Below are 27360 nucleotides of genomic sequence, written 5' to 3'. Positions count from 1 at the left end.
CCTGCAGAAACAAAACCCACTGCCCTAGGACCAGAGCACCCAGCCTGGTGACATGCACACGAAGTCTCAAGCACACACCAAAGTGGGTGGACAATGTGATGACATACATTCCTTCATCTTACTCCTGCTTCCCACCCTGCCCCTGGGAGGACCTGGCGTCAGTCACAGGAGACCTATTACATCATACATACCTTCAAAAGATGTAACTACAAACCCATGATCACATCTAGCAAAATGAACAATGGTTCCTTAATAAATTTCCAGTATCCAGTCACTATTAAATTTTCCCCAATTAACTTTTAAAAATGTCATCTTGACATGATACTCTACATAGAAAACCCAAAAGCCTCCACCCCAAGATTGCTAGAAATCATACAGCAATTTGGTAGCATGGCAGGATACAAAATCAATGCCCAGAAATCAATGGCATTTCTATACACTAACAATGAGACTGAAGAAAGAGAAATTAAGGAGTCAATCCCATTTACAATTGTACCCAAAAGCATAAGATACCTAGGAATAAACCTAACCAAAGAGGTAAAGGATCTATACCCTAAAAACTACAGAACACTTCTGAAAGAAATTGAGGAAGACACAAAGAGATGGAAAAATATTCCATGCTCATGGATTGGCAGAATTAATATTGTGAAAATGTCAATGTTACCCAGGGCAATTTACACGTTTAATGCAATCCCTATCAAAATACCATGGACTTTCTTCAGAGATTAGAACAAATTATTTTAAGATTTGTGTGGAATCAGAAAAGACCCCGAATAGCCAGGGGAATTTTAAAAAAGAAAACCATATCTGGGGGCATCACAATGCCAGATTTCAGGTTGTACTACAAAGCTGTGGTCATCAAGACAGTGTGGTACTGGCACAAAAACAGACACATAGATCAATGGAACAGAATAGAGAACCCAGAAGTGGACCCTGAACTTTATGGTCAACTAATATTCGATAAAGGAGGAAAGACGATCCACTGGAAGAAAGACAGTCTCTTCAATAAATGGTGCTGGGAAAATTGGACATCCACATGCAGAAGAATGAAACTAGACCACTCTCTTGCACCATACACAAAGATAAACTCAAAATGGATGAAAGATCTAAATGTGAGACAAGATTCCATCAAAATCCTAGAGGAGAACACAGGCAACACCCTTTTTGAACTTGGCCACAGTAACTTCTTGCAAGATACATCCACGAAGGCAAAAGAAACAAAAGCAAAAATGAACTATTGGGACTTCATCAAGATAAGAAGCTTTTGCACAGCAAAGGATACAGTCAACAAAACTCAAAGACAACCTACAGAATGGGAGAAGATATTTGCAAATGACGTATCAGATAAAGGGCTAGTTTCCAAGATCTATAAAGAACTTATTAAACTCAACAGCAAAGAAACAAAGAATCCAATCATGAAATGGGCAAAAGACATGAAGAGAAATCTCACAGATGAAGACATAGACATGGCCAACATGCACATGAGAAAATGCTCTGCATCACTTGCCATCAGGGAAATACAAACCAAAACCACAATGAGATACCACCTCACACCAGTGAGAATGGGGAAAATTAACAAGGCAGGAAACCACAAATGTTGGAGAGGATGCGGAGAAAAGGGAACCCTCTTACACTGTTGGTGGGAATGTGAACTGGTGCAGCCACTCTGGAAAACTGTGTGGAGGTTCCTCAAAGAGTTAAAAATAGATCTGAAGGGAAAGGAAATGTGTGGGAAATATCAGAAAGGGAGACAGAACATAAAGACTCCTAACTCTGGGAAATGAACTAGGGGTGGTGGAAATTTATAAAAAAATATTAATTTATAATAAATAAAAATAATAAAAATAGTTCTGCCCCACGACCCAGCAATTGCACTGTTGGGATTTACCCCAAAGATTCAGATGCAATGAAACGCCGGGACACCTGCACCCCGATGTTTCTAGCAGCAATGTCCACAATAGCCAAACTGTGGAAGGAGCCTCGGTGTCCATCGAAAGATGAATGGATAAAGAAGATGTGGTCTATGTATACAATGGAATATTCCTCAGCCATTAGAAATGACAAATACCCACCATTTGCTTCAACGTGGATGGAACTGGAGGGTATTCTGCTGAGTGAAGTAAGTCAATTGGAGAAGGACAAACAGTGTATGTTCTCATTCATTTGGGGAATATAAATAATAGTGAAAGGGAATATAAGGGAAGGGAGAAGAAATGTGTGGGAAATATCAGAAAGGGAGACAGAACATGAAGACTCCTAACTCTGGGAAACCAACTAGGGGTGGTGGAAGAGGAGGAGGGCGGGGGGTGGGGGTGAATGGGTGACGGGCACTGAGGGGGACACTTGACGGGATGAGCACTGGGTGTTATTCTGTATGTTGGTAAATTGAACACCAATAAAAAATTAATTTATTAAAAAAATTAAAAATAATAAAAAATAAATAAAAATGTCATCTTGAGGGCAGCCCTGGTGGCTCAGCGGTTTAGCTTTGCCTTCAGCCCAGGGCATGATCCTGAAGACCCAGGATCGAGTCCCACGTCGGGCTCCCTGCATGGAGCTTGCTTCTTCCTCTGCCTGTGTCTCTGCCTCTCTCTCTTTCTCCTCTCTGTGTATTCTAATGAATAAATAAATAAAATATTTTTTAAAAATGTCATCTTGGGGCACCTGGGTGACAACCAACTGTTGATTTCAGCTCAGATCACGATCTCAGGGCAGTGAGATGGTGCCCAGTCTTGGGTCAGTGCAGGTTCCCCCTCCCTCTGCCCCTCCCCCACTCACACACACAATGTCTCTTTCTCTGAAATAAATAAATAAAATATTTTTCAAAAATAAAAAAAATGAGACACCTTGGGTGGCTCAGTGGTTGAGCATCTGCCTTCCGTTCAGGTTGTGATGCTGGGGTTCTGGGATGAAGTCCTACATCGGGCTCCCCACAGGGAGCCTGCTTCTCCCTCTCTCTGTGTCTCTCATGAATAAATAAAATCTTAAAAACAATAAAATAAAGTAAAATAAAATAAAAAATTTTATAAAAAATAAAAATATCATCTTATAATTGAATTGTTTGACTCAAGAACCTAACAAGATCCACATATCTTACATACAGGATGGACTTAGTAAGCCCTATTGTTTCAGTATGAACCAGACGAACTGTAACTGGTTGATGATGAGTTTCCTGAATCCTTTCCCAGAATCTTCACTTTGTAAAGCCCTCACTATCTGACTGCAAAATCCTCATTATCATTGTTTCCTACTTCCACTCCGGCAGAGCGTCTCTGGAATCACCAACGATGGAAACCCTGCACCTTGGCAGCTCTCAGTGATGCTGCTGGTCCCTCCTGCACAGGAGCTCCCACCACATCACTGGCCCAACAGCAGAGATGCTGACACGGGCGGGGGGGGGTGCTGGCAGCCCCACAGTGAGCCCGCAAGGACGGATGTCCTCTAACCCCTTCCCAAGTACCTGACCTGGGCCTCCCAGGAGGGATGGTAAGAACAGACTCACAGTTTGCATCATCTGGACTCCATTACTCCCATCTTGAACCTCTCAGCACAGCCTCACACATCTGTGCCTAAATTGCTTCCATTTGGAAATATTCCCAATCTCCCCCAGCTCTGCACAGGTGGATTTTCACATCTTTCCTTTGGTTGTAGAATCTGGGAGTTGGAAGAAGTGGTTGGGAAGGGGGAGTGAGTGAGCTCGGGGATGGTTCTCCCCGGCAACTGGCCTCGCTGTGACTCCGCCTCTAAACTTGGATGAAGCAAACCCCAGTGCAGACTCTCTGGGCACAGCCCCCCGCCCCCCATCAGCCTGCCTGCCCCTCCTGTTGTCTGGCGCCCCTTCCAACCTCTCTCCTGCGGCAGCGCCGGGCCCCAGCACGACTCCAGAAATAGCTCTGTGGGCACCTGTGGAGCTCGGGCCTCACCTCCAATTCTGACCTAGTTGACAAGGGTGTGGCCCAAGGACCAGGAGCTGTCACATTCTCCTACTCAGATGCCACCCCACACATGTCCCCAGGTGAGGGCAGGAGCCATGGGGGGAGCCCCGCAGCTCATCCTCATCCCGTGCCCCAACTACCCCGGGGTGCCCCATCTTCCACGTGAGCAAACGGAGGCCCAGAGAGGCTAACTGGCTGGCAGTCCCGGGATTCAAGCCCAGATAGGCCTGACCATCCAGCCTGGGGCCCAGAGAACCCAGTCTTGCCAGCTCCCCCTCCGCCCCTAGGAGGGGTTTGCTCCCAAAGCCTCACACCCTGGCAGCGGCCTCGGGTCTGCCTGAGCCGGCACAGAGCAGATCCAGATCACACCCCATCACTAGCCAGTGGCTTAGCTCTGGGGGCACCAGGGCTCCGTGCGTGCAATGGCAGATGATGCTCACAGCTAGAGAGGAAGGGGGGATATGCAGGGAGCAGGAGGGGTGTGAGCACAAGGGAGCAGCACCCATGGGGAGACAGAGCAAGGCTATCACCCGGCGACAGCACGGCCTCCGCCTGGCCGCCCCAGGCTGCGCTCACTGCACATCCGAGGTGACAAGGACTGTGGAGACCACACTTTCCAATGTCTCCACCTCCAGGGAACACCCTGAGGACAGACAGCAGGACACGACTCGCCGGAGGTGCCCACAGACACGGCAGCACAGAGGACGCAACCTGGAGTCCCTGTGGCCTTAGGACACCACGCCTGCCGGGTCCACACCATCCTGCTGAGACCAGCAGTGCTCAGGCCTTCTCTCTGTGCACAAAGGTCGCACAGAAGCCCTGCAGCCAGGGTCCCCAGAACCCCACTGCCCGCAGGTGCTCCCCTGTTACCACAGGATGTCCCTTGGGGCCCCGGCTCTCCCTCCACCTCCCCTCACAGAACCCCTCACAGCAACAAGGAGACCAAGCCCCAGACGCCTGGGGCATTCCCTGACCAGCCAGGCACCCACCCCAGGAGACATCCGTGTTCTTGCTCTTGCCAGGAGTCCAGACGATTCTCCACATCCAGCCACCTGCACACAAAAGTTCTTCAGGACAAACAGGAGCTGTGCAGCTAGAGGCGCTGGCCCTGGTGGGTCCCCAGGACGTCAGACACCCCTCCCAGCTGCCCACCAAACTCCACCCTCCACCCTGCAGGCTGGTGAGGGACACAGAGCCTGAGGGGGCAGGCTATCTCAGAACCGCAGGCCTGGGGGCGCGGGGCGGGCCCTGAGCAGGGGGGCAGGGAAGGGGAAGGCGGACAGAAAGACCCCCACTCTCTGCAGAGGCAGTGGGGAGGAACCTCCTTGCACACAGGGAGCACCAGCTTCCTCATCCACATGACGCGCTGCCAAGAAACCACAATACTTCCTACAAGGACGAGTGTCCCCAAAGGCCATGCGGTTTCACCTAAGGTTAAGAGATCCCCTTGTAAAAAAGCACAGAGGAAACCTCAAGTTGCCAAATTCCCAGTTTTTGATGACTTTTTTTTCTCATTATATGAGCAATAAAATCTTACGGCATAAAATTGGAGTATGCAGAGAAGCATGAACAAAAAAATCATTATAGACACATTTTCTTTTAATGTTCTTCTCTGCATAATTACTCATTTTTAGACATAGCTGAGCTCACCAAACTGCAGGCCGCCCCCTGCCTCCCCTATCAGACCTTGCACTCCATCGCGAATGCTCCCTGGGCCATGTGGGGCCCTCACAACGCTCTGCAGGCTGCCCGCAGCTCTCCTGCAACTCATCTCAGCTGGTACTGGTCACACGAGTGGTTTTAGTTTTTCTACATTATAAGGAAAGTTGTTAAACATCCTTACACATTAGTTTTCAACCGTGTATTTTAAAACATTTCATTAGGATAAATTACTCCAATCTGAGTTACTGAGTCTAAAAAGTAGTAGTGTATTTAGGACTTCCACGAAAAACAACTAATTCTCTCATTAGTCGCATATTAGACTTCTAGCTTACTGAGGTACCAAGCATCTGGGTGAAAATCTTCCCTAACTTGGTAGAACAGCCACGGCCTCTCCAATGTGCATTCCTCCTCAGATGCATGGACCGTCTGTGCTTCCCCCACTTGACTCACTCACACCCTTCCCTACTTTCCTTTCTATCATCTACTATCTATCATCTATCTATCTATCTATCTATCTATCTATCTATCTATCTATCATCTATCTATTTATTCAAGAGAGAGAAAGAGAACATGGGAGCACACAGAAGGAGAGGGAGAAGCAGACTCCCACTGTGTAGGGAGACTGACATGGGGCTTGATCCCAGGACCCTAAGATCATGACCCGAGTCAAAGGCAGATGCTCAGCAGACTGAGCCACCCAGGCGCCCCAGCTACTCTCCTTTCTGTGTCCACACAGCAGAGCCCCTAAGCTGGACCACCTTCCACCATGCCTAAATCACAACCCCCCCCATATTTCTCCAAACATTAAACAAATTGTTAGACTTTCCTGCAGGTGCTTAGGTGAACTTACCAATCACCTCTCAAAAGTGGTGCAGACCTTCACTCACGGCAGCCAATGCTCTTGACCAGATCCTGTCACAAGACCGCCAATTCCCTCCCAGCAGGCACTATCAGACCACGCCCTTCAATAAAGAAGTAAATAACTGGAAGTCCAAGAGTCCAGGTGAACCCATCATCTCCTACCTCCACTTTCTCCCAGTTTCTTAATCCCACTTGTCATCACCATCGTCACCACTACCATCATCAGCATCAATAGCATCACCATCATCACCACTATGACCATCAAATTGTCATCACCACTGTCACCATCACCCACCCCAATCACCACCATCACCACCAGCACTAACATCTCCATCACCATCCTTATCATCATCATCCACCATCAGCACTATCGTGACCATCATCATCACCACTATCACCATCATCCACCCCCATCACCAACATCTCCATCACCATTCTTATCATCATCACCATCAGCACCACCATCGTAACCATCATCATTGTCATCATTATCACCATCATCATCAGAGTTACTGTGCCATTTATTAAAAATCACCAGTGTGCCAGGTTCTATGTGAAACCATTTATGCTCTTTATCACTTAACCTTCAGATAAAGAGTATTATCCCCATTTTGGACATAAGGAAGTTGAAGTTCTAAGAGTCTCTTAGGCTGTAGAATAGCCCAGATTACAGACAAGTACAAATCCTGATTCCAGCACTAATTAGTGGTGTGATCACAGGCAGTTCCTAAACCCTGGGCCTCCTCACCTATCATGGGAAGATACTATGAGTGCCCACCTCAAAAAACTGCTGTGAAGAGACACAGTGGTGTCTCTACAGCCTTCACAATTTCCTCCCCTTCCCTGAGTCTGTCTTGATTCTCACTGATGTCGCTCCTGCCCTCGCCTTCACAGAGCTTCCCTAACCCAATTTCACATACACGCCCATTGTGTGCTGCTTCTCCGTCCATAGACAGATGTTCACTGTGGACATTTATTGTCATAACAGTTTTACCCACACTCACTGAGGGTCCAGTACTTGCCACTAGATACTCAACATTTTACTGGCTATACCCCATTTTACCTTTGCACAAGGAAGATATTATCATCCTCACTAGCAAACTGGGGCTTAAAAGGAGGCAGTAGTTCTGAGTCCCTAGGAGACTCAGTTCTTGGTCTTGCTGGACCCCCACGGCCCACGCCCATTACCGAGTCCACTGCCCCAGACACTACCCTGAGTATGTGTCCAACAGCCTCCAGGACATGCTCGTTAAGAGCCGGCTACATGCCAGGCATATGCTAGACTTGGGAAGCACCTCCAACCTCCTGAGCCTATGGCACAGGGAGGCCCTGGTCGTGTGTGCTCAGCTGCTCAGCCTAGAAATACAGTTTCAGGCCTGGAACCCAGATCTTCTCCCTTGTTGCCGAGGAGTCTTCCCATAGCATGATATATCTATGTTGTAATCAAAAGGATCCCATAAAGCAAACACAGAGCTTATCTCCTCACTTTACATGGTATATGTTAAGTCACCAGCCTCCATAACTTGGTTAATTCTACCGCTAAAGACCTTGTAGGTCTTGTTATGTTGTATTATCATGTTGTAGCCAACTGCTCACCTGCCTGCTTCCCCACTACCCTGTCCTGCTTCCAGCTGACAGAGTAACAGGCTGACAAGCAGCCAATCTAAGATACAACTGGAATTTTGTGCCTCCAGTGAAATAAAGCATACAAAATCTCCTATAAATTGTGAAACACCATGCAGGTATCAATAACAACTGCTAGTTTTTTCATAGTCTTCCTGTGTCTTATGCTAATACCCTTAAAAATGAAAACCAAAAGCCATCACTCAATTAGACTTGGGTTATTTACCTAAGACGATTTTACACTGTCATCTGCAATTGTTAAATGACAAGTTAGTCATCTGCATTGATTTGTGTGTCCACAGAGAAAGATCATTTATGCTGGTGCTGTTCTTGCTAACAAACCACAGAAGGAATAATGAGGAGACTGAATTTCCCCCATGCCTTTGGCTTCATCGCACAAAGCACAGCTGGCATTTTAGTGCAGAGAACATGGAATTTTTAGGGCCAGAAGGTTTTTTAAAGATCACGTGGCTCAGTGCTTCTCCACTTTAACTACACACTGGAGCTCACTTCAGGGAGCTTAAAAAAAGAAGAAAGGGAGAAAACACAGCAAGTGGATGCCCAGGCCTCACTCCTCAGAGACTCTGATTCAAGTCTGCCAGGCCATGTCCGAGCACCAGTGTTACTGAAAAGCTTCCAGGTGTTTCTAATGGGCAACCGAGGTTGATAACCTCCGATGTAGCCAAGCTCCTCACTTTACAGGTGAGAAATCCAGCATCTTCATGGAGAAGTGACATGAATAGAGAAGCTCAAGAAGAAGGCTGGTATCCCAGACTGGCCCCACGTTCTTGACCTCCAGGCCAATATGTCTGCACCAGAGATGGTGACCACAGTGTGCACGACGGTACACATATGCATGTGCTTTCAGGTTAAGAAAGTGAAAATGCGAATTCACAATAAACAGACTCAAAAAGGTATGAAGCTTGATTCTAGTTGCTTTGTGTTTCTTTTCAGACAATGAAGAAACAAAATATGAACTGCTGATACACCTTCAGAAGGTTGGTAGAGAGAAGCCTACAAGCCCTGCTGGAAAAGGGGGTGTGAGCAGCTCAAGACCCCCTCGACTTTGACCCAACTGGACCAGAAGGAGACACATGACTCAGCGGCTGGAGTCTGAAGACTGACCTGAGCCAATGAGATTAACAGACAGAGCCGATGACTCAAGCACCTGTGACATGGCAACTAGCCCTGTGCCGCTCCCCCGTCACCCACAGTGGTCTTATTAATGCTTAAGTGAATTTCTGTTCCTTGAAACAAACAAAAAAGTAAATTCTTACCCAGGTCATCAGAGTAGCCGAAGAACATTTGTTCATGCCACACAGCAGGTGAGGCAGAGACCTAGCCACAGGAAACCATAAGGAATGGAGAGTTTCCCGACCATCACAATGGGATCTGACTTGTTGGAAAATAATAAAGTCGAAGTGGGAGAGTTTTATTTGGACACAGATTATCGTCAAATATGGTTATAATGTTTTATTTCAACAACTGGAAAAACAAGGATAATTTGCTCTGTTTTGCCGAACACTAAGACTGAACAGCAGGAGAGACGACTTGAAAGACAACGAGGTGTGGTTCTAGTGGCTCATGGGACCATCTACTCTTTACATATTTACTTTTATTTCTTACATTTCTGCATCCTTCCAGACTCTCAACTAACCTGAATGAAGGAAACTTTCAGGTGGTTCCCAAGCTAAGCACCCCCCTCTAGCTCACAAGGTCAGCGGGTCCCCAAAGGCCCACACAAGGGCACTCCCAGCAGTCTTCTTACAGCTGCCAAACCCTGGGAACCCCCAGACTAGTGTTCAGGAGCAAACAGATGCCCAGAGACTGTGGGAGGGATAGGATGACACCAGTCGCACCACCCCCACCACCCCCGGCAGGACACACCTTGAGTGCACGCCACGGAGGACACGAGGGATGAGCTGGGATGCCTCCTGGTGGAAAAGCAGAGAAGACATGGGCGGGGGGTGGGGGGGGAAAGTCTTCTCCTTCCCAGGTAAGTGGCACCCCACCCCCAGGGACTCCAGGGTAGACCACTGGCCACAGGACCTACCCGGTGACCAGAGCATCACCATCTCCCGCTCCATTCATCCCTGTTGGGAGGAACCTGAAGGCCATCCTCGATTCTGATAAGGCCAGCGCTCGCCTGAGCCAGGACACCAGGTGATCACTACCTGAACATGTCCATCATCTTGTACTAGCTGCAGTCTCTCCACCATGTCACATTGCTCAGACACCCAACACTCTGCCTGGAGCTGACCTGGGCTCTGCATGGACAGACAGCCCCCCTTCTGGAGCCCGCAGGGCCATCCATACCAGCTGCTGATGCTGAGAGCCCTCAGGCCGTGGGGTTTCCCTCCTCACTCGCTCCTCTTCTTTCAGATGATCAGTCTAATTTTCAGCAAAAATATGAGAGCTTTGTCTGTTTCCCAAAATGGAGGCACAAACAGGAAAGTAAGTTGTCCCTGTCATACTACTGCACAGGACTTGTAGTCAGAGGAAAGCCAAGGAACAGCTCTTCTCCACCATGAAAGATGCTGAGGGCCCGCAGAGCGGAGGGCCTTCTCCCGGCATGTGCAGGAGGCCTACAGGACTAACCCCCTGGCTCCCATCCCGCCTACCACCAAGCCTCCGGCTCTGCCAGCAGTGTGAACCTGCCTCACACGTGCACCTTTACCCACTTTCCAGTCTCTGAGATTTCTTCCAGTTCTGAAAACAAGTTTAAAACCACACAAACAATATGGATTTCAAGCCAAATGAATAGAGGGAAGACCTTTGTTTACTTTTATTTCTAAATGTAAAAAAAACCAAGAACCTCCCCAAGCTGGTGGGAAGCCTGGCCACAGAACTTGTCCAGGGAGACTCCTGACTCACTCTCAATGAAATTCATTTTCTTTTTTTTAAGATTTTATTTATTTATTCATGAGAGACACAGAGAGAGGCAGAAACACAGGCAGAGGGAGAAGCAGGCTCCCTGCGGGGAGCCTAATGTGTGACTGATCCCAAGACCCCAGGATCAAGACCTGAGCCAAAGGCAGACACCACCCGTGGAGCCACCCAGGTGCCCCTGAAATTCATTTTCAGGCAAACAGAGATATTCAGTTATAAGGCAGCCTGCAGAGGCAGCAGGAGTTAGGAGGTTCCTGCAGAGGTTTTTGGGCATGCGGTTATTCACACTTCAACACTCATCTAACCCACACATGACTGTTTCCTCTTCTGTTGGCTTCAAAAAGAGTTCACAAGAGGCAAATAATGGTTAGTTGGACCTTTGTGGAGAACCTAGAACATTGATCTTCACAGGAACCTAGAACATAGATCTTCACAGAGAACGTAGAATGTGGATCTTCGCAGCAAACCTAAAACATGGATCTTTGCAGAGAACCTAGAATGTGAATCTTTGCTGTGAACCTAGAACATGGATCTTCAAAGAGAACCTAGAATGTGGATCTTCATGGTGAGCCTAGAACGTGGATCTCTGCCACGAACCTAAACGGTGGGTCTTTGAGGTGAATCTAGAACATGGATCTTCCCCGTGACCCTAGAACGTGGATCCTTGCCATGAACCTAGAATGTGGATCTTCACTGTGAACCTAGAATGTGGATCTTCATGGTGAACCTAGAACGTGCCTCGTTAACGTACATGATTCAGTCAGAAGAACCATGGGCTGGGTCAACTGTGGGTTCTAATGGGATTCTGTCCCTGCATCTCCACATTTAACATCCAAGGGACCAAGTTTGTCATCTGTTAAATGAGAACAAAAATGCCTCAGGGAGAAAAAAAAATTGCTCAGTGATGTTGCTGAAATCTAACAACAGATGTGAAAACACTCAGGAACGTATAACCCATGCAAACACACTATTATTATTGCTTAGTGATGCTTCAGCAACACAAGAGACCAGTGGGATGATAATCCAGGAGGGACAGCTCACAAACTCGCACCCTGAAAGTGCGGCAGGTCCCAAGCCAAGCTTGATCTCCTGAGCTGAGCAGCAGTGAGGAACACCTGCGTCAGCGTGAACAGAGACCTCTGGCCGCCTGCCCCTTACCTGGTGCTCCACTGGGAGCCCAGCCTCTGTGGAAACTGCTTCCAAACTCCTCCAGATCAATGCCCCAAGGTGCCAAGGGTCATCCAGGGCCCCACATGCTGAATGTCACATGTCCTCTCAAAGCACCTGTAGTGGCGTCATGTTGGCTGGAAATCAGCCTCCTTGCCCCCTCGATGCTGGCTGCTGCACATTTACCAACACACCACTACCTTGACCACTGGAACAGGGCTAACAGTCTCCCGTTCACCAAAAATTAAGTTTTTTTTTTTTTAAGTATAATCTTTAGACCCAAAGTTCAGTGTAAAATTTTGCTTTAAGGATAAAGAATTTTGGGGCTTCTCAAAGTGGCATAACCACTGATTTCATCATTCATCCAGCTTCTTGGTTGTATCTGAAAATATCAACAACTTTTTTTTTCTTTAAGATTTATTTATTTGAGCAAGAGAGCATGAGAGAGAGAGAGAGAGGGAGAGTGAGAGCACAGAGGCAGGCGTAGGGGCAGAGGGAGAGGGAGACTCTCAAGCAGACTCACTGCTGAGCACAGAGCCTGACCTGGGCCTCGATCTCACAACCCTATGGTCATGACTTGAGCTGAAATCAAGAGTCAGATGCTCAACCCACTGAGCCTCCTGAGCCCCCCAACAGCTTCTGATCCCTAATGCCAATTTCATGTCTCCCCCCCAACACCTCCAGCAAAACTGAATCAAATTTAAATCAGCCTTTACAGGAAACAACAAATGTTGGAGAGGATGTAGAGAAACGGGAACCCTGTTGCACTGTTGGTGGGAATGTGAACTGGTGCAGCCACTCTGGAAAACTGTGTGGAGGTTCCTCAAAGAGTTAAAAATAGACCTGCCCTATGACCCAGCAATTGCACTGCTGGGGATTTACCTCAAAGATACAGATGCAGTGAAATGCCGGGACACCTGCACCCTGATGTTTATAGCAGCCATGTCCACAATATGGCCTCGGTGTCCATCGAAAGATGAATGGATAAAGAAGATGTGGTTTATGTATACAATGGAATATTACTCAGCCATTAGAAACGACAAATACCCACCATTTGCTTCGACGTGGATGGAACTGGAGGGTATTATGCTGAGTGAAATGAGTCAATTGGAGAAGGACAAACATTATATGGTCTCATTCATTTGAGGAATATAAAAAATAGTGAAAGGGAATAAAGGGGAAAGGAGAAAAAATGAGTGGGAAATATCAGAAAGGGAGACAGAACAGGAGAGACTCCTAACTCTGGGAGATGAACTAGAGGTGGTAGAAAGGGAGGTGGGCAGGGGGTAGGGGTGACTGGGTGATGGGCACTGAGGGGGGCACTTGATGGGATGAGCACTGCGTCTTATTCTGTATGTTGGCAAATTGAACATCAAAAAAAATAAATTTAAAAAATAAATAAAAATAAAAATAATAAAAAATAAATAAATCAGCCTTTAGCAGATTCCTCTAAATACTGCAATTCTATTCTCAGCGTCCTAGTAAGGGAGGAGGAACAGCCTTGAAGATACGTTAAAACTCTAAAAGCATTCCTGCCACAACCCGTGTCCGTTCTCTGTCCATTCGTTGTGCTGGGACTGGCTGCATCCATATGGGTGTCCCCCCAGCTGGCACGCATGACCCCACTCCTGGAACGGCCTACAAGTGGGCCGGCCCTCAGGAGAGCAGATGGGGCCTGTGGTCGGACATGAACGCACACACCGTGTCAGAGACGGATAGGTGCCGCTGCGCCCTGGGAAAATGTGGGAAAAGGCAGGACACCAAGGCCCCCCATCTCCATGGCAACCAGACTCTGGGGTGGGGGGGAAAGGAAGCCAAGCTCCCCGCTCTGAGCACTGACAGCCACACAGACCACAGACTCAGGCTGCTGTGGGTAGCACAGCCACCCACTCGGAAGATCCAATGTGGCCCTAAGTGACCTGATGGAACCGGCGTCTTGGCTTCAAGAGACAGCCCAAGCCATCCGGCCCTCATGGTGACTGTGACAATATGGACAAGAATGAGCTATTGCTTCTGATGTTAATTTTACATTGTTTTATTTCTTAATTGCTATGCTTCAGAATCAATTTGTGTGCTATGCCCCTCCCCCCAGTATTGTAGAGCAAGTCTTGTGTTAAAAGCCCAGCGTGACAGTGTCATGATGTAGTAGTGTCTTACTGGTTTTTTAATAAATCCTTTTTTTTTAATAAATCCTTTTGTATAAAAATAAAATAAAATAAACATCAGGTTGGCTGCAAGTATCACAAAAACAAACTGTTTTAAGCATTTGAAAGGAAAAGAAAAAACCTGCAAAGCAGAAACGACTGCAATATAAACCTGACTATTCACAATTCTTGGCTCTGATTTAGTTAAATCTGCTTGGTCTGTCCCCTGAGGCACCGAGTGCTCCCTCACAGCAGAGCATCTCCTTCCTTCTGTGCTGGTAGCATCCTTAGAACCCGCAACACTAAAGTGACCTCAGAGCACAGACTCGGGCCAGAAAGGCAGGCAGTGCAAGTGTGGGGGGTGGTCACAGTCCTCATGGACCTCGGCCATGTCACCCATGCACAGCTGACCATGCATCACCCAATCTCTGAACCAGACAGAGGGGGCCTGGTGTACCTGGAGACTCCCTACGTGGCATCTGCTCACCCATCAGAACGCTGATGAAGCTTCTGGAGCGACAGCATGAAGGCTACGGGTTGTGGATGCTGCAGGAAACACAAGTGTAACCGGCACTTCCCAAGAACTCCCCCTGGAGAAACACCCTCAGTGGCTCTGGGTTTGGATGTGCCCCGGAAAACATGCACACGGGCCTCCTCTGCCAGACAGCTGACTGTCCTACCCCAACCTCACAAGTGGAGACTGGGGAGGTGATTCAATGAGCTAGTATATCATCCTAGAAACTGGGGACACAAGGGAAAAAGAGTATTTCAGAAATGTCCTAGAGATGTGCACATCCATGGTCCTCGAGGTCAGCAACCAGCGGGCCCCGGGCAGCCCCCCTATGCCCCACCGCCTCTGTGGGGGGCCTCCCAGGGGAGGCGGGAGGGACTCCATGGCAGGATGACATGTGAGCAGCTAGGAAAGCAGGTGCCGGGCTCTGGATGACACCGGCCTCTCAGCTGAAGGAAGCATCCTGAGAAGGGTCCAGGCAAGGCCGAAGGAGGCCAAGGCCAGCAGGTGGTACGTGTAAGCTATATGGTCTGCATGGGCAGCATCATGGGGGCCTCCCAGTAGCTAAGGACAAGAGCGACAAGGAGCTGTGGCAGGCTCCCATGGCACGTTGGGGATGGGCCAAGGAGCCACTGCAATGGTGACGGCAAAGTCCACGCGACCCTGTGGTCCCATCTTGGGTCCTGGTTAACCGCCTCAAGCCGCAAGATGCAGACACGTCTCCGTGAGGGTCAGCAGGCAGTGTGATGGGAAGGTGCCTGGGGCCCCAGTCCTCAGAACCATGATGTGCAGAAACACAATCCACCAGAGCCCACGTCCTCAATACCCAGCCTTGGGGCAGGAGGCCAAGCTGCAGGTACACACCCAGCCCCAAACCCGCTATTACTGCTTATTTGGAACGATATGTGCTCACGTTATTTCCCCACTACTGGTTATTTTAGTTACACAGACACACCCAGTAGGACTAACCAGGGCCGTATTTGTGATGCTGCGTGTGAGTGTGCACAGGTGGGAACACGCACATCCAAGGCTGTGCACGGGTGGGAACACATACGTCGATAGCTGTGCACAGGTGCACAAATGGAGCTGAATCCAGCTTAACTCAAGTGATTAATGCAGAGGCTCAAAACTGCATTTCTCTTCCTGCTAATAAGCCAGATGAAATTTTGCTTCACACTGTTTAATTCAGTAATTAATTTCCATTCCTTTTAGGTTTGATTAATTGGCATTTAGGAGCACCACAAGCCTCCTGGTCACGCAGGGTAGTATCAGCCCACATCCCACAGCCATCCTGTGAGGACTAGGGGGCATGACCCTGCCCACGGAACAGCCCTTGGGTGGTACGTGTTGTTTAGGCAATAAATTCACTGAGCACAGTCCAGGGGGCAAGACCAGTGAGTTGCACTTGCTGGACCCTTATCATGAGCAAGCGCCTGGCACATTCCATGTTAAGGGGCATGGACGTCAGCCAGGTGGGGCATGCGGCCACTGGTAACCACCACTGCCTGCAGGTGGGGTGATGGCTGGCCAAGGGAAGGGATACGGAGGAAGATCTTTCCCCTGGGGTCGATGTATTTCCAAAGCGTTCATTTTCCAGGAGAGTATGTCCATACACTATTGGCATAATTTATTTTTGAAGCAACATGCAAGGGATCCCTGGGTGGCGCAGCGGTTTGGCGCCTGCCTTTGGCCCAGGGCGCGATCCCATAGACCCAGGAACGAATCCCACGTCAGGCTCCTGGTGCATGGAGCCTGCTTCTCCCTCTGCCTATGTCTCTTTCTCTCTCTGTGACTATCATAAATTTAAAAAAAAAATGTTTGAAGCAACATGTGATAAACCTAAAAGCAGGGGAAGGACCCCAGTGATTAACACTTTCTCTTTTTATAAACGAGACTTGCTTCCATCTTCTATTATCAAAATAATTCCAAAGTGGCTCCACTAATGACGATGCTCTCCTTCTCCCACCAGGCGGTGCACACCAGGCACTCACATACATGATTGGAGCACGTCGAACATACATATTGAACATTTCATTTTTTTAAAAAAGATGTTATTTAGGGATCCCTGGGTGGCACAGCGGTTTGGTGCCTGTCTTTGGCCCAGGGCGCAATCCTGGAGACCCGGGATCAAATCCCACGTCAGGTTCCCGGTGCATGGAGCCTGCTTCTTCCTCTGCCTGTGTCTCTGCCTCTCTCTCTCTCTGTGTGTGTGTGTGTGACTATCATAAATAAATAAAAATTAAAAAATAAAATAAAAAATATATTAAAAAAATAAAGATGTTATTTATTTATTCATGAGAGAGAGAGGCAGAGACACAGGCAGAGGGAGAAGCAGGCTCTGCAGGGAGCAGGACTCGATCCCAGGACCCTGGGGTCATGCCCTGAGCTGAAGGCAGATGCTCAACCACTGAGCCACCCCAGGCATCCCCATATTGAACATTTCAGAACAACAAAGACATCGTGCTCAAAAGGAAGAACTAGAATGAGCTATGGTGTTATCTTCGGGGTAGTTTTTTTGTGTCCTTTAGTCTTTATTTCCAGATTTTATAGGTTACCATTAGGAAAACAAAATCTTTTTATTATTATTATTATTATTATTATTATCATTTTAAGGATTTATTTCCTTTTTATTTTTCATCAATATATTTCATTTCATTTTTCACATCAACAGAGTTGGGCTTGGTGAGGGGGTTCCCCAGGAGAGCAGGACAGATGGATGGATCCCTCTGGGGGTGGTCCAGGGGATAAATAAAACCTTTAATTTTAAAAATCTGTGTAACAGATGCAAGTATACATTGTGAGAACCTATACACTGTGACTGAGCATAGGACTACGCCTTCCTGTCCCTTCCTTGATCTCTACAACCTCCTTCGATCTGCCAACACCGCTGGTGCCTGCAGTCAGGTGGCTTTCTGGCCCCCAGAGTACAGACACTCCCCAACCTCAGGAGCACATGAGCACTGGGTAATCAATCACCTGGGGCATGTGCTGCCTTCTCAGAGAGGAGGAGGGGATTCTAGGTCAACCAGGAGGACTTCCTGACAGAGGAGAGTCCTGGTGCCACCATGGTAACATTCAGTCCATGGTATGTGTCAGCTAGAAAACAACACATTAATTAGAAATTAATAAGTTGTGGTTTTGATGTGTATTTCCCTGATGGCAAGTGATGCAGAGCATTTTCTCATGTGCATGTGGCCATGTCTATGTCTTCCTCTGTGAGATTTCTTCATGTCTTTTGCCCATTTCATGATTGGATTGTTTGTTTCTTTGCTGTTGAGTTTAATAAGTTCTTTATAGATCTTGGAAACTAGCCCTTTATCTGATATGTCATTTGCAAATATCTCCTCCCATTCTGTAGGTTGTCTTTGAGTTTTGTTGACTGTATCCTTTGCTGTGCAAAAGCTTCTTATCTTGATGAAGTCCCAATAGTTCATTTTTGCTCTTGTTTCTTTTGCCTTCGTGGATGTATCTTGCAAGAAGTTACTGTGGCCGAGTTCAAAAAGGGTGTTGCCTGTGTTCTCCTCTAGGATTTTGATGGAATCAAAACCACAATGAGATCCCACCTCACACCAGTGAGAATGGGGAAAATTAACAGGGCAGGAAACCACAAATGTTGGAGAGGATGCGGAGAAAAGGGAACCCTCTTACACTGTTGGTGGGAATGTGAACTGGTGCAGCCACTCTGGAAAACTGTGTGGAGGTTCCTCAAAGAGTTAAAAATAGGCCTGCCCTACGACCCAGCAATTGCACTGTTAGGGATTTACCCCAGAGTCGCTATCAGGCCCACACTCATGCAGTCTTATCGTCTGGCCCCAAGCAGGGTCCCCAAGGAAGTCACAGAAATGCCCTCTGAGCAGAGCAGTCAGTTCCAAGCCCCAACCAGCATCGGCTACCCCGAGAGCAGGGAGAGCGAGCTCACAACTTCCTCGTGCCCCAACTGTGGCCTGGACAGAAGGAGGCCCAGTGACAGGAACAGGCAGGTGCCTGGGTTGGAGAATGAGGGCAGGGTGAGGAGGAAACAGCACGCAAGAGCAGTTGGGCATGTTCCCGCAGACATGAGCTAGGCTGACACAGGGTCGTGCCCTTGCCCATCACCGCCCCCTGCACTTCAAGGCACAGGGTCAGCAGAGCCGTGAGTGTGCCCACATGCACACAGCAATGAGCAGCAGGATGGCAGCACTCCAGGGCTTCTCGGAAATCTTCAGTCTGGAAGGGACGTTAAAGTGCCAAGTGCCGTGAGCAGGACAAGCCATAGTGTTGGTGCTGAGCAGTGGAAGGCAGGCAAGTCAGAGCACGAACGGACAGCAAGGGTGATGGGACACGGGAACCGGACGGCATGCGGGCAACGGAGACAGAGCCAGATACAGGACGGTTGCTGCCACACACCCCTGATGTGGGAGCTACCTGGCTGTGATCTCAAACACCCAGGCTGGCCTCTGGAGTCTGACCTCACCCCACGGGTGGGTCTCGGGCCCCAAGGAGCAGACAGGAGGGCGAGACAGGTGAGACACAGATGCCACTGTCGAGAAGAGCTGGCAGGAACCGTGGGACCTGTGCACCAGGGGCCGGCCAAGGAGGAAACAAACAGGACGCACAAGTCACAGAGCAAACTCAGGTAATTCTGGCCATTGGAGAAGAGCTGTCAGAACTCCAGAAGTGCCACCCTCATGTCCACGTAGAGAAGGTTCTAGAAATGCGTTTACACGAAGCCGTACCGGTGACCTAACTACTATGAAGGAAGGTTTCTGAATTCTTTTTTTAGTGGACTTGGGTCCATGGCCAATAACCCTAAATGGGAGACAAGCAAACACAGATGCTATGTCCTAAAAACAGATTCTGAAGGTATAATCATTGATTCCCTCCCTCAAACCCCACAGCCCACGATGCACTGATCTGATTTGTAAGAATATCTCATTGGAAAACAACCAAAATACTAAAGAAAACGTCAAGCACAAAGCTCTCTTCTGCTTTGATATGTGAACATATTTTAAACATTAGAAAAGATGCTAATGTTTTTTAAGGTTATGTTATACTCGGGAGCTCCCAGCACAAGCACAGAGTACAAAGCAGGTTTGCAGATGGCTGTGTACAGCTTCAGAAAATGCTGGTGATGGAAGGGCAACTGACAACCCAGGACCCGCACCTGCAGCATGGGGTAAAGGCCGCAGGCAATGCTGCTAAACCACAAGCAGACACTGTCGACGGAAATGCCTTCTGCTTTCCTGCTACTTTCCATTTTTTCAAAGCTTCTGACATGAGCACATCTCCATCAAAGGATGAGAAGTGAGAGCAGGTGACTAACGAAGCCGAAAAGAGGAGGAGGACGTGTGTCCAGGAGGGGCCTGGGCACAGGGTGAGCCCATCAGCTGGTGCGGGCAGACGGGCACGTCCACATTGTCTGCTGGAGTGATCCAGAAGCATCAAGAGGCGCTGAGCCGGCAACAAAGCCCCTGCCTGCCCACTTTCTGCTCAGCTGGCTGTGGCCTAGTCACACGCAAGGCCTTGGGGACTTGGGCCCACGTGGGGTTTCCCACAGGTCAGCAGGTCATTGCAAGGACAGAGCCCTCCCTCTGGGGCCTGGTGAGAGGAAGCCCCTGGGGGGCAGCTGTGGTGCCTGCACTCCCTGCTCATGTCCAGAGGCAGTCCCCCAGCCCCATGGTCGGGTCAACCCCCTCCCTGCTCTCATTTCCATGGGGGCAGATCATCGTGGAGGAGCAGGCACATGGCAGAGAGTCGTGCTTCCTGAAAGAAATTCTTTTCTCCTCCGCAGGCAGAGGAGCCCCCAGGACACGTAAGAAAATCCAAGGCAGGTCAAGCAGCCACCCTGGGCACACAGCCCTTTAGTGCGGCTTCCCCCCTGAGACTCAGGAAAATGCCAAGGAAATACTGGCCCCTCAGTGGGTCCAAGGGCCTCGGGGATCACTGAGAGCCCTCAGGCTGCCCCCAAGGGAAGGATTTAGAATATTCAGACCCTAAACTTTTTCCTCATTTCTGGGGTCTCAGGACGAGTCTCACTCACATCCCCAACCACAGGGACCACAGTGACCATAGTGACCATGCCGACCATGCCAACCATGGCAACCCCGGCATGCCCAGTGGGGGCCTCCAGGGGGAACGGACTTGTTGAGCAACTGGATAAAATTAAAACTGAATGGCCACGAGTTATCACTTCTGCAAGGCCAGGAGACTTCTCGGCAGACGTCCCCTAGCCTTGAATAACGGGCTGCCATACAAAGCTCACCTGGTAACCCCCCAAACCATGCTCAGGAATTGCCCAAGAAAAGCAAGTGAAGGTCAAACCCTGAGGATCTGGCCTCTACATCTTGCCGTTAAAATGATCTTCACAGATGTTGCTGGGTTCCCCAACACCTTTTTTTTTAATTTTATTTATTTATTCATAGAGACAGAGAGAGAGAGAGAGAGGCAGAGACACAGGCAGAGGGAGAAGCAGGCACCATGCAGAGAGTCTGACATCAGACTCGATCCAGGGTCTCCAGGATCACGCCCTGGGCTGCAGGTGGCGCTAAACCGCTGCGCCACCGGGGCTGCCCTTCCCCAACACCTTTATCCAGAATTTTTGTCTATCCAGACAAAAACATTATCAAGTCTATGTCCTTGGTGTCTAGGAGCACAGTCAGGACAGCCAGTAGCTCCACAGTGTGGCCTTATGACCTAAACAGTCAAGACAGAGTTCCAAAACACAAGTGAAATGGTTCCCACAAAGCTGATGTTTAAAATCCATTCTACAAAACTCGCTGCTCGGCTCCCTGAAATGACCCAGAGGAGTCGGATCTGAGCACCAAGCTTGGGTTCCCGGTGAGCAGAGCCCTTCCCACAGAGCCACCTGTACCCAAGAACCTCCTTGGCTAGGGGCATCGGGGTGAACAGACCCCACAGGACAGGGACCAGGGCCTGGGATGTCCACACCCCAAAAGACAGGGACCAGGGCCTCAGGGTGTCCACACTCCACAGGAGAGGGACCAGGGCCTTGGGGTGTCCAGACCCCACAGGACTGGGACCAGGGCCTCGGGGTGTCCAGACCCCACAGGACAGGGACCAGGGCCTCAGGGTGTGCACACCCCACAGGACAGGGACCAGGGCCTCGGGGTGTCCAGACCCCACAGGACTGGGACCAGGGCCTCGGGTGTCCAGGTCCCACAGGGACCAGGGCCTCAGGGGTGTCTGGATCCCACAGGCTTTCCCAGCCTCTCCAGGGTCGGGGCGTAGGTTCTCCTGCTACTACCTAATCTCTTCAAGCCGACTATACTTTTCATTGTTCCTGGTGTCAAATTAAAGCTTCCTATTATCCTATTTTTTTCCAGAGCCATAAACCAGAGGAGCCTGTGGGACACCCAGGAGATCAGCACCTGCTGCTGACAGGCCCAGTTCATGATCACTAAACATGAAAATGAAAAAAAGTGTTGTGAGCACTTTCAACAAATACATTTATTTGGTCGTCCTCCTTCACAGCCCAAGAAAATTTTGGAAGGAAACAAAGGACACAGGAAGGAGGAGGAAAAACGAAGGAGTCCCGGGAGGGAGGCCCCTTCACATGTCGGGGCTCAGCCTGTGCCCTCAGGGGCCAGCTTCCATGCCCCGGGAAGCGCCGTTGCAGGAATGAGGCTGTGGACCGACCCCGGCCACCCTCTCTCTGGACTCGGCCCAGCTCCAAGCCTGCACCTGATGCCCCTGTGGGGCTGAGCACTTGGCGGCACCCTGGCCAGCAAAGCTCCCTTCTGTTCATCCACCGAGGGGCATGGACACAGGCTTTCCTAGAAACAGGATCCTATCATGACTGCTGCTCTGACAATTGCTTTTAAGACATTTTCCTGGTTAGCAAACAGATATTTAAGTCATTTTTAAGTATCTACATAATTTCCCAAGCTGCAGCCCATCCATAATTCACAAGACCTCTCCCCTATCAGTGGACTCGCAGGTGTCACAGGGTTTGCCACTACAAATACGGGCACACAGCTTTGCTTTTATTTATGTGACTCCCCCAAAACAAACTGAATTATATTATATTATTACTATATTATTATATAATATTATATTATTTTGTATTGTGTTATCATAATATATTATGTTATGATATTATTATATTTGTCACTTAATGGACATCACCAGATTATACAGCAGAGACTGTGACCACCTCATACTCCAGGGGGGTCAGTGCCTACTTCCCCACGTTCTCACCAGCACTGGATGCGTCACTTATCTTTTTAATCTGCCAATCTGCTGAGTGTGGTTTATGTTTAAATTTCCCTAAACCATCTTCAGGGTAAACATTCCCATTGAACACATGGACCGTTTTCATTTCCTCTTCTGCAAATCACCATTTGCATCTTTGCCCCAATTTCTTATTCAGGGCTCTGCCTTTTTCTCATAAGGAATGGGAGTTCTTCGCAAGAATGAGACTCTCTGGTCTACCGATAATGGTTCTCCCAGTCTGATTATCTTTTTTCTTTTTTAATTGTGACATTAGATAACGTAACATCTGTAACCTAAACTGCAGCATTGAATCCATGTCTAAGTTCAGCAGCACTGAGCACATTCTCTTGGTTGTACAACCATCACCTCTGCCATCTCCAGAACCTTCTATCTCCCCAAACTCAAATGCTGTCCCTGTCAGACACAAACTGCATCCCCACCAACCAGGCCCCTGCTGCCCACCTGCCTCAATGGATCGGACAGTTCCAGGGACCTCGCTGACATGCAATCACAGAGCATCTGACCCCCCCCCACCCGCTATTTTTTAAGAATTTTTTATTTGAGAGAGAGAGTGAGCATGGGAGGGGGGTGGAGGGGGAGCATCTCCAGCAGATGCCCCGATGAGCAGGGAGCCCAACACGGGGCTCGATCCCATGACCCTGATATCAGGTCCTGAGCCAAAACCAAGAGGCAGACCCTCCACCAACCAAGCCCCCAGGTGCCCCTGAGCACACACCGTTCGAGGCTAGTTTATATCCCTGAGCTCCTCAAGGTGCATCCATGTCGGAGCAGGTGTTGGAAATCCCTCCCCTTCGAAGCTGACACGAACCCACGGTGTGCACATGGCCCCGTGTTTACTGCGTTCAACACTGGCGCTGCCCCTCTCCTGGCTGCCGTGCTCGCTGCCACCATGACACCAGGTATGCACATGACTACATGAGTCCTTGCCTGCCACCCTCTGGGGCATCGCATGGTGACCCTACGTCAGACTTTCCGAGGACCGTCCACACCCCTTGCTGGCAGGGGCACAGCCTTACACTCCCACCAATGGTGCTCGAGGGGACGAGGGGTCAGATTTCCCCACAGCCTCACCCACACTCCTTCCTGTTTCTATTTTAGGTTTTGACAGTAACCGTCCTGGGAGGTGTAAGTATGTTCATCTTTTGTCTTTCTTTATAAAGTATCTTATCCCATGAAACCTTTTGACTTGTGATTCAGAAAGTCTGGGGGACACTGGAGAGCATCTCTGAGGCTAACAGGCTTACCTATCTCTGTTTCCAAGGAAAGGAGAGGAGTGGAGAGGAAGAGAGGGAAGCTGTGTCTGCCACAGAATATTCTGGACTCCACAGGGTGGCCGGCCCATGCCCCCAGAGCTGTGAGGTTACACCTGTCTGCCCTGCAGCCAGCGGCCTGGACGATGCAGTGGCCTCCTCGTCCTCCTCTCACTCCCTCTTAGCTACTCAGAGACACAGCTTAAGACCAAATGACGCCTGCCCTGCTGCCTCCCAGACCCGAACTGTAGAGAAAAACAGCAGACGCCATCTACCCCAGAAGTCACAGCCATCATCCTGCATGACATCAACATGCTTCCATGCAGGGAAGGAAGCAGGGAAGGAAACCCCCCCCCAGTGTCATGACCTGAGGCCAGGTCTTGTCGAGGACGAGGGATGGGAAAAGAACTGTAGTTCCAACTATGCTGGGGCCACTTACGTCTCCAACTTAAACACACACCCATCTGCTTCCTTCATAATCAAATTTCACCAAGGGCAGGTGGCAGATTTTTAAAAACAAGATTTCTTAAAAGCCATCTCCAAATAAAAGCTGCATGAGGTGAACTCACAAGCCACCCCCAGGGTGGGGGTGGAAGGCTGAGGGGGAGGCCCAACCACGGGGAAGGGTCGCAGGCACCCAGCCAGCAGGACCCCCTGCGTCCACCATCAGGGAGGTTTGACCGCACTGTCTCCCCCCACCCCCCTGCCCGGGTCACCGGCACCATGATCTGCACAGAATTCTTTCCCTAAACCCTCCCCAAACCACACAGAACAGCACCATGCAGAGCTGTAGCCATTTGTCCCAAGGACAAAGCAGGAGCGTGGGCAGCCCCAAAACCCCAGGTGCACAGGCCCATCCTCTCCTGGGACACTCACAGCAGCAGGTACTGGCATTTGGATCCTCAGGGCTGCCCCACGCCAGCCCTGCGACGACCAGCCAGGCCCCCAGCAGCCAGACAGTGAACGGCACCTGTGGCTCGTGCATAGCCTCCAGGGACCGGGCCCCTGTGAACCGGCCCCACCTACGGCCTCGTTTGCACACACGCCTGGGGGAGTGAGCAGCACCTGTGCCAGGACCCAGCAGGGAGCCCAACACACCCACAAATGACCTGAGAGACCAGCACAGCAGGAGTGGAGCAGCCACACCCGTCACACTCATTCCTCCCACAAACCCAAGGCCGCTGCACACCCGTGTGGTCCAGGAACCGCAGTGCCGGGCAAAACTCCGAGCAGGTGTCGGACTCAGTCCTCCCCCAACAGGTGAGGGCCGCCACGGACTGGCGGCGCCCAGACCTCCAGCCAGCAAACAGGATGCCAGGGCTGCCTGGAGAGGCCAGGCCACTGCAGCAGGGAGCCCTGGGGCTGCCCCCGACCCTGCTACTGGGGGGACACCAGCCCTGCAAACCCAGAACCCCGAGCACATCTGTCTGTGCCTGTGAGGGAAGGAACCAGGGGTGTAGAGGACGCGTGGCTTCTGCCAGAGGCACACAAGGGGCTGCGGGCGGGCAGGGCCCCAGACCCCCACCTACTGTGGGCAACTCGCAGGAAGTCCTGGGGGCCTGGACGTGACACTGACACCCCACACCCCCGCCTGCAAACGATGTGGCGCGCATCCACCACGCCAGAGAGGTCTCGGCCGCACAGCCCTAGGAGTGCTGGGGAAAGGAACCCACCCCGAATGTCTGCCCCATGTGGCAAGCCCGCCCCAGGCCCGCAGGGTGGATACACACCTGCCCCACACACTTACCGTTCACACAGGTCTCAGACGATGAGCAGAGGCCATCTTGGAACAAGCAGCCTGGGGAGGACAAGCGAGAGAGGGGGTAAGTGCCGCTGCCCTGGCAGTACCAGCCGCAGACTCCCCGCGTCCACCCAATGGCCCTTTGGGTTTGGCTCTTGTGAGATAAAGCTGAACTCAGGAACCTGGTCTGAGGCCATGAGAGGACACACACGTGTCCGCGGCCTGGCGTCTCCGTCAGGATACACTCACAAACCTCCTATCTCCGCCAGGGGAGCAGCAGAGGGAGCGGGGCTGGGGGAGAGGGCGTCCATGCAGACACATCCTCGGCCCCACGGAGCCCTGTCAACAGCGCTGGGTCATCCCATCCAGCACGGAGCCTAATGCCCAGGATGAGGCCCCACGTGGACAGACGGCCCCAGGTACTGCCAGGAACGCAAGGAGGAGGCGGGGAGAGGCCTCTCATTTTCCAGAAACAGTCAGGAATGGGGAGTGTGACCCCAAATGCCTGTACCCACCACAGAGGGTCCGAGAAGGCAGATGTCAAACAGGGCGAGCCGGACAGGGAGGGTGCAATGGAGACCCAGGGGAGGGGGAGGCCGAGACTCGGATGCCCCCCATCCCGAGGCTGCCGGGTGCTCTGGCCACACACCCCCACTGGGAGCCCTCAGGCCAACAAAGCCGGATGTGTTCTGAGCATGTTAGGCCTCTAGCAACGCGGAGAGTGCATTCCCAACAAGCACCTGCATCCCTGCGCCTCCTCCTAACGAACTCTGACTGTCCACTCAGCACATCCAGGCCGTGGACTCTCCCAACCCGACCAGCACACGAGCACTGGCCACCGGCCCTGCACACTGCAGTGACTGTCCACATAGGGCCGACTCTCCTCTGCCGGCCAGGAGGTTCCCGACAAGAGGAACCACATAACCGCGTCCTTCCATCCTCTGCCATTTCCTCTGTGCACCGGGGTCGGCCCACAGCAGGTGCCCGGAGCTGGATGCACAGGAAGGAACAGCAGGTAGGGGCATCTCCACTGGAGGAATCCATCCCTTGCATCACCATGAAGTTCCTACTACTCACCTGCTCTAAAACCCCTGGAGTCGGAAGCTTTCTCTGAAACAAGGAAGGGCTGGCAAGGCCCAAAAGCACATTTGGCTCCGGAACCAGAGGCATGGAGTCAGGGGACAGGTTACCATGAGGTCCCGAGGTCATCTGCCATCACAGCCACTGTAGAGTGAGAGCTGATGGTTCCGTGTCCCCCAGGAGACGTCCCAGGAGCCGCTCCTCGGTGGGCCACCCAGGACCGCAACCCCAAGCCAGGATGGCTTCCCTGGAACACAGACCCTCC

The 27360-nt window shown here is 50.4% G+C and overlaps 1 protein-coding gene across 1 annotated transcript in view; it reads right to left on the bottom strand.

Moving 5' to 3' along the window:
- PTPRN2 (protein tyrosine phosphatase receptor type N2) overlaps positions 1-27360 on the bottom strand; it is a 720648-nt gene that overhangs the window by 623619 nt on the left and 69669 nt on the right. Inside the window, exon 2 of the mRNA XM_055335454.1 lies at positions 26022-26072. Coding sequence (XP_055191429.1) covers positions 26022-26072 — 51 coding nt within the window. The remainder of the gene's footprint in view (positions 1-26021; positions 26073-27360) is intronic.

This window comes from Nyctereutes procyonoides, unplaced genomic scaffold (genome assembly GCF_905146905.1).
Source record: "Nyctereutes procyonoides isolate TBG_1078 unplaced genomic scaffold, NYPRO_anot_genome, whole genome shotgun sequence".
Lineage (NCBI taxonomy): Eukaryota > Metazoa > Chordata > Mammalia > Carnivora > Canidae > Nyctereutes > Nyctereutes procyonoides.
Note: the sequence above shows the minus strand (reverse complement) of the source record. Positions and strands in the feature narration are given on the sequence as shown.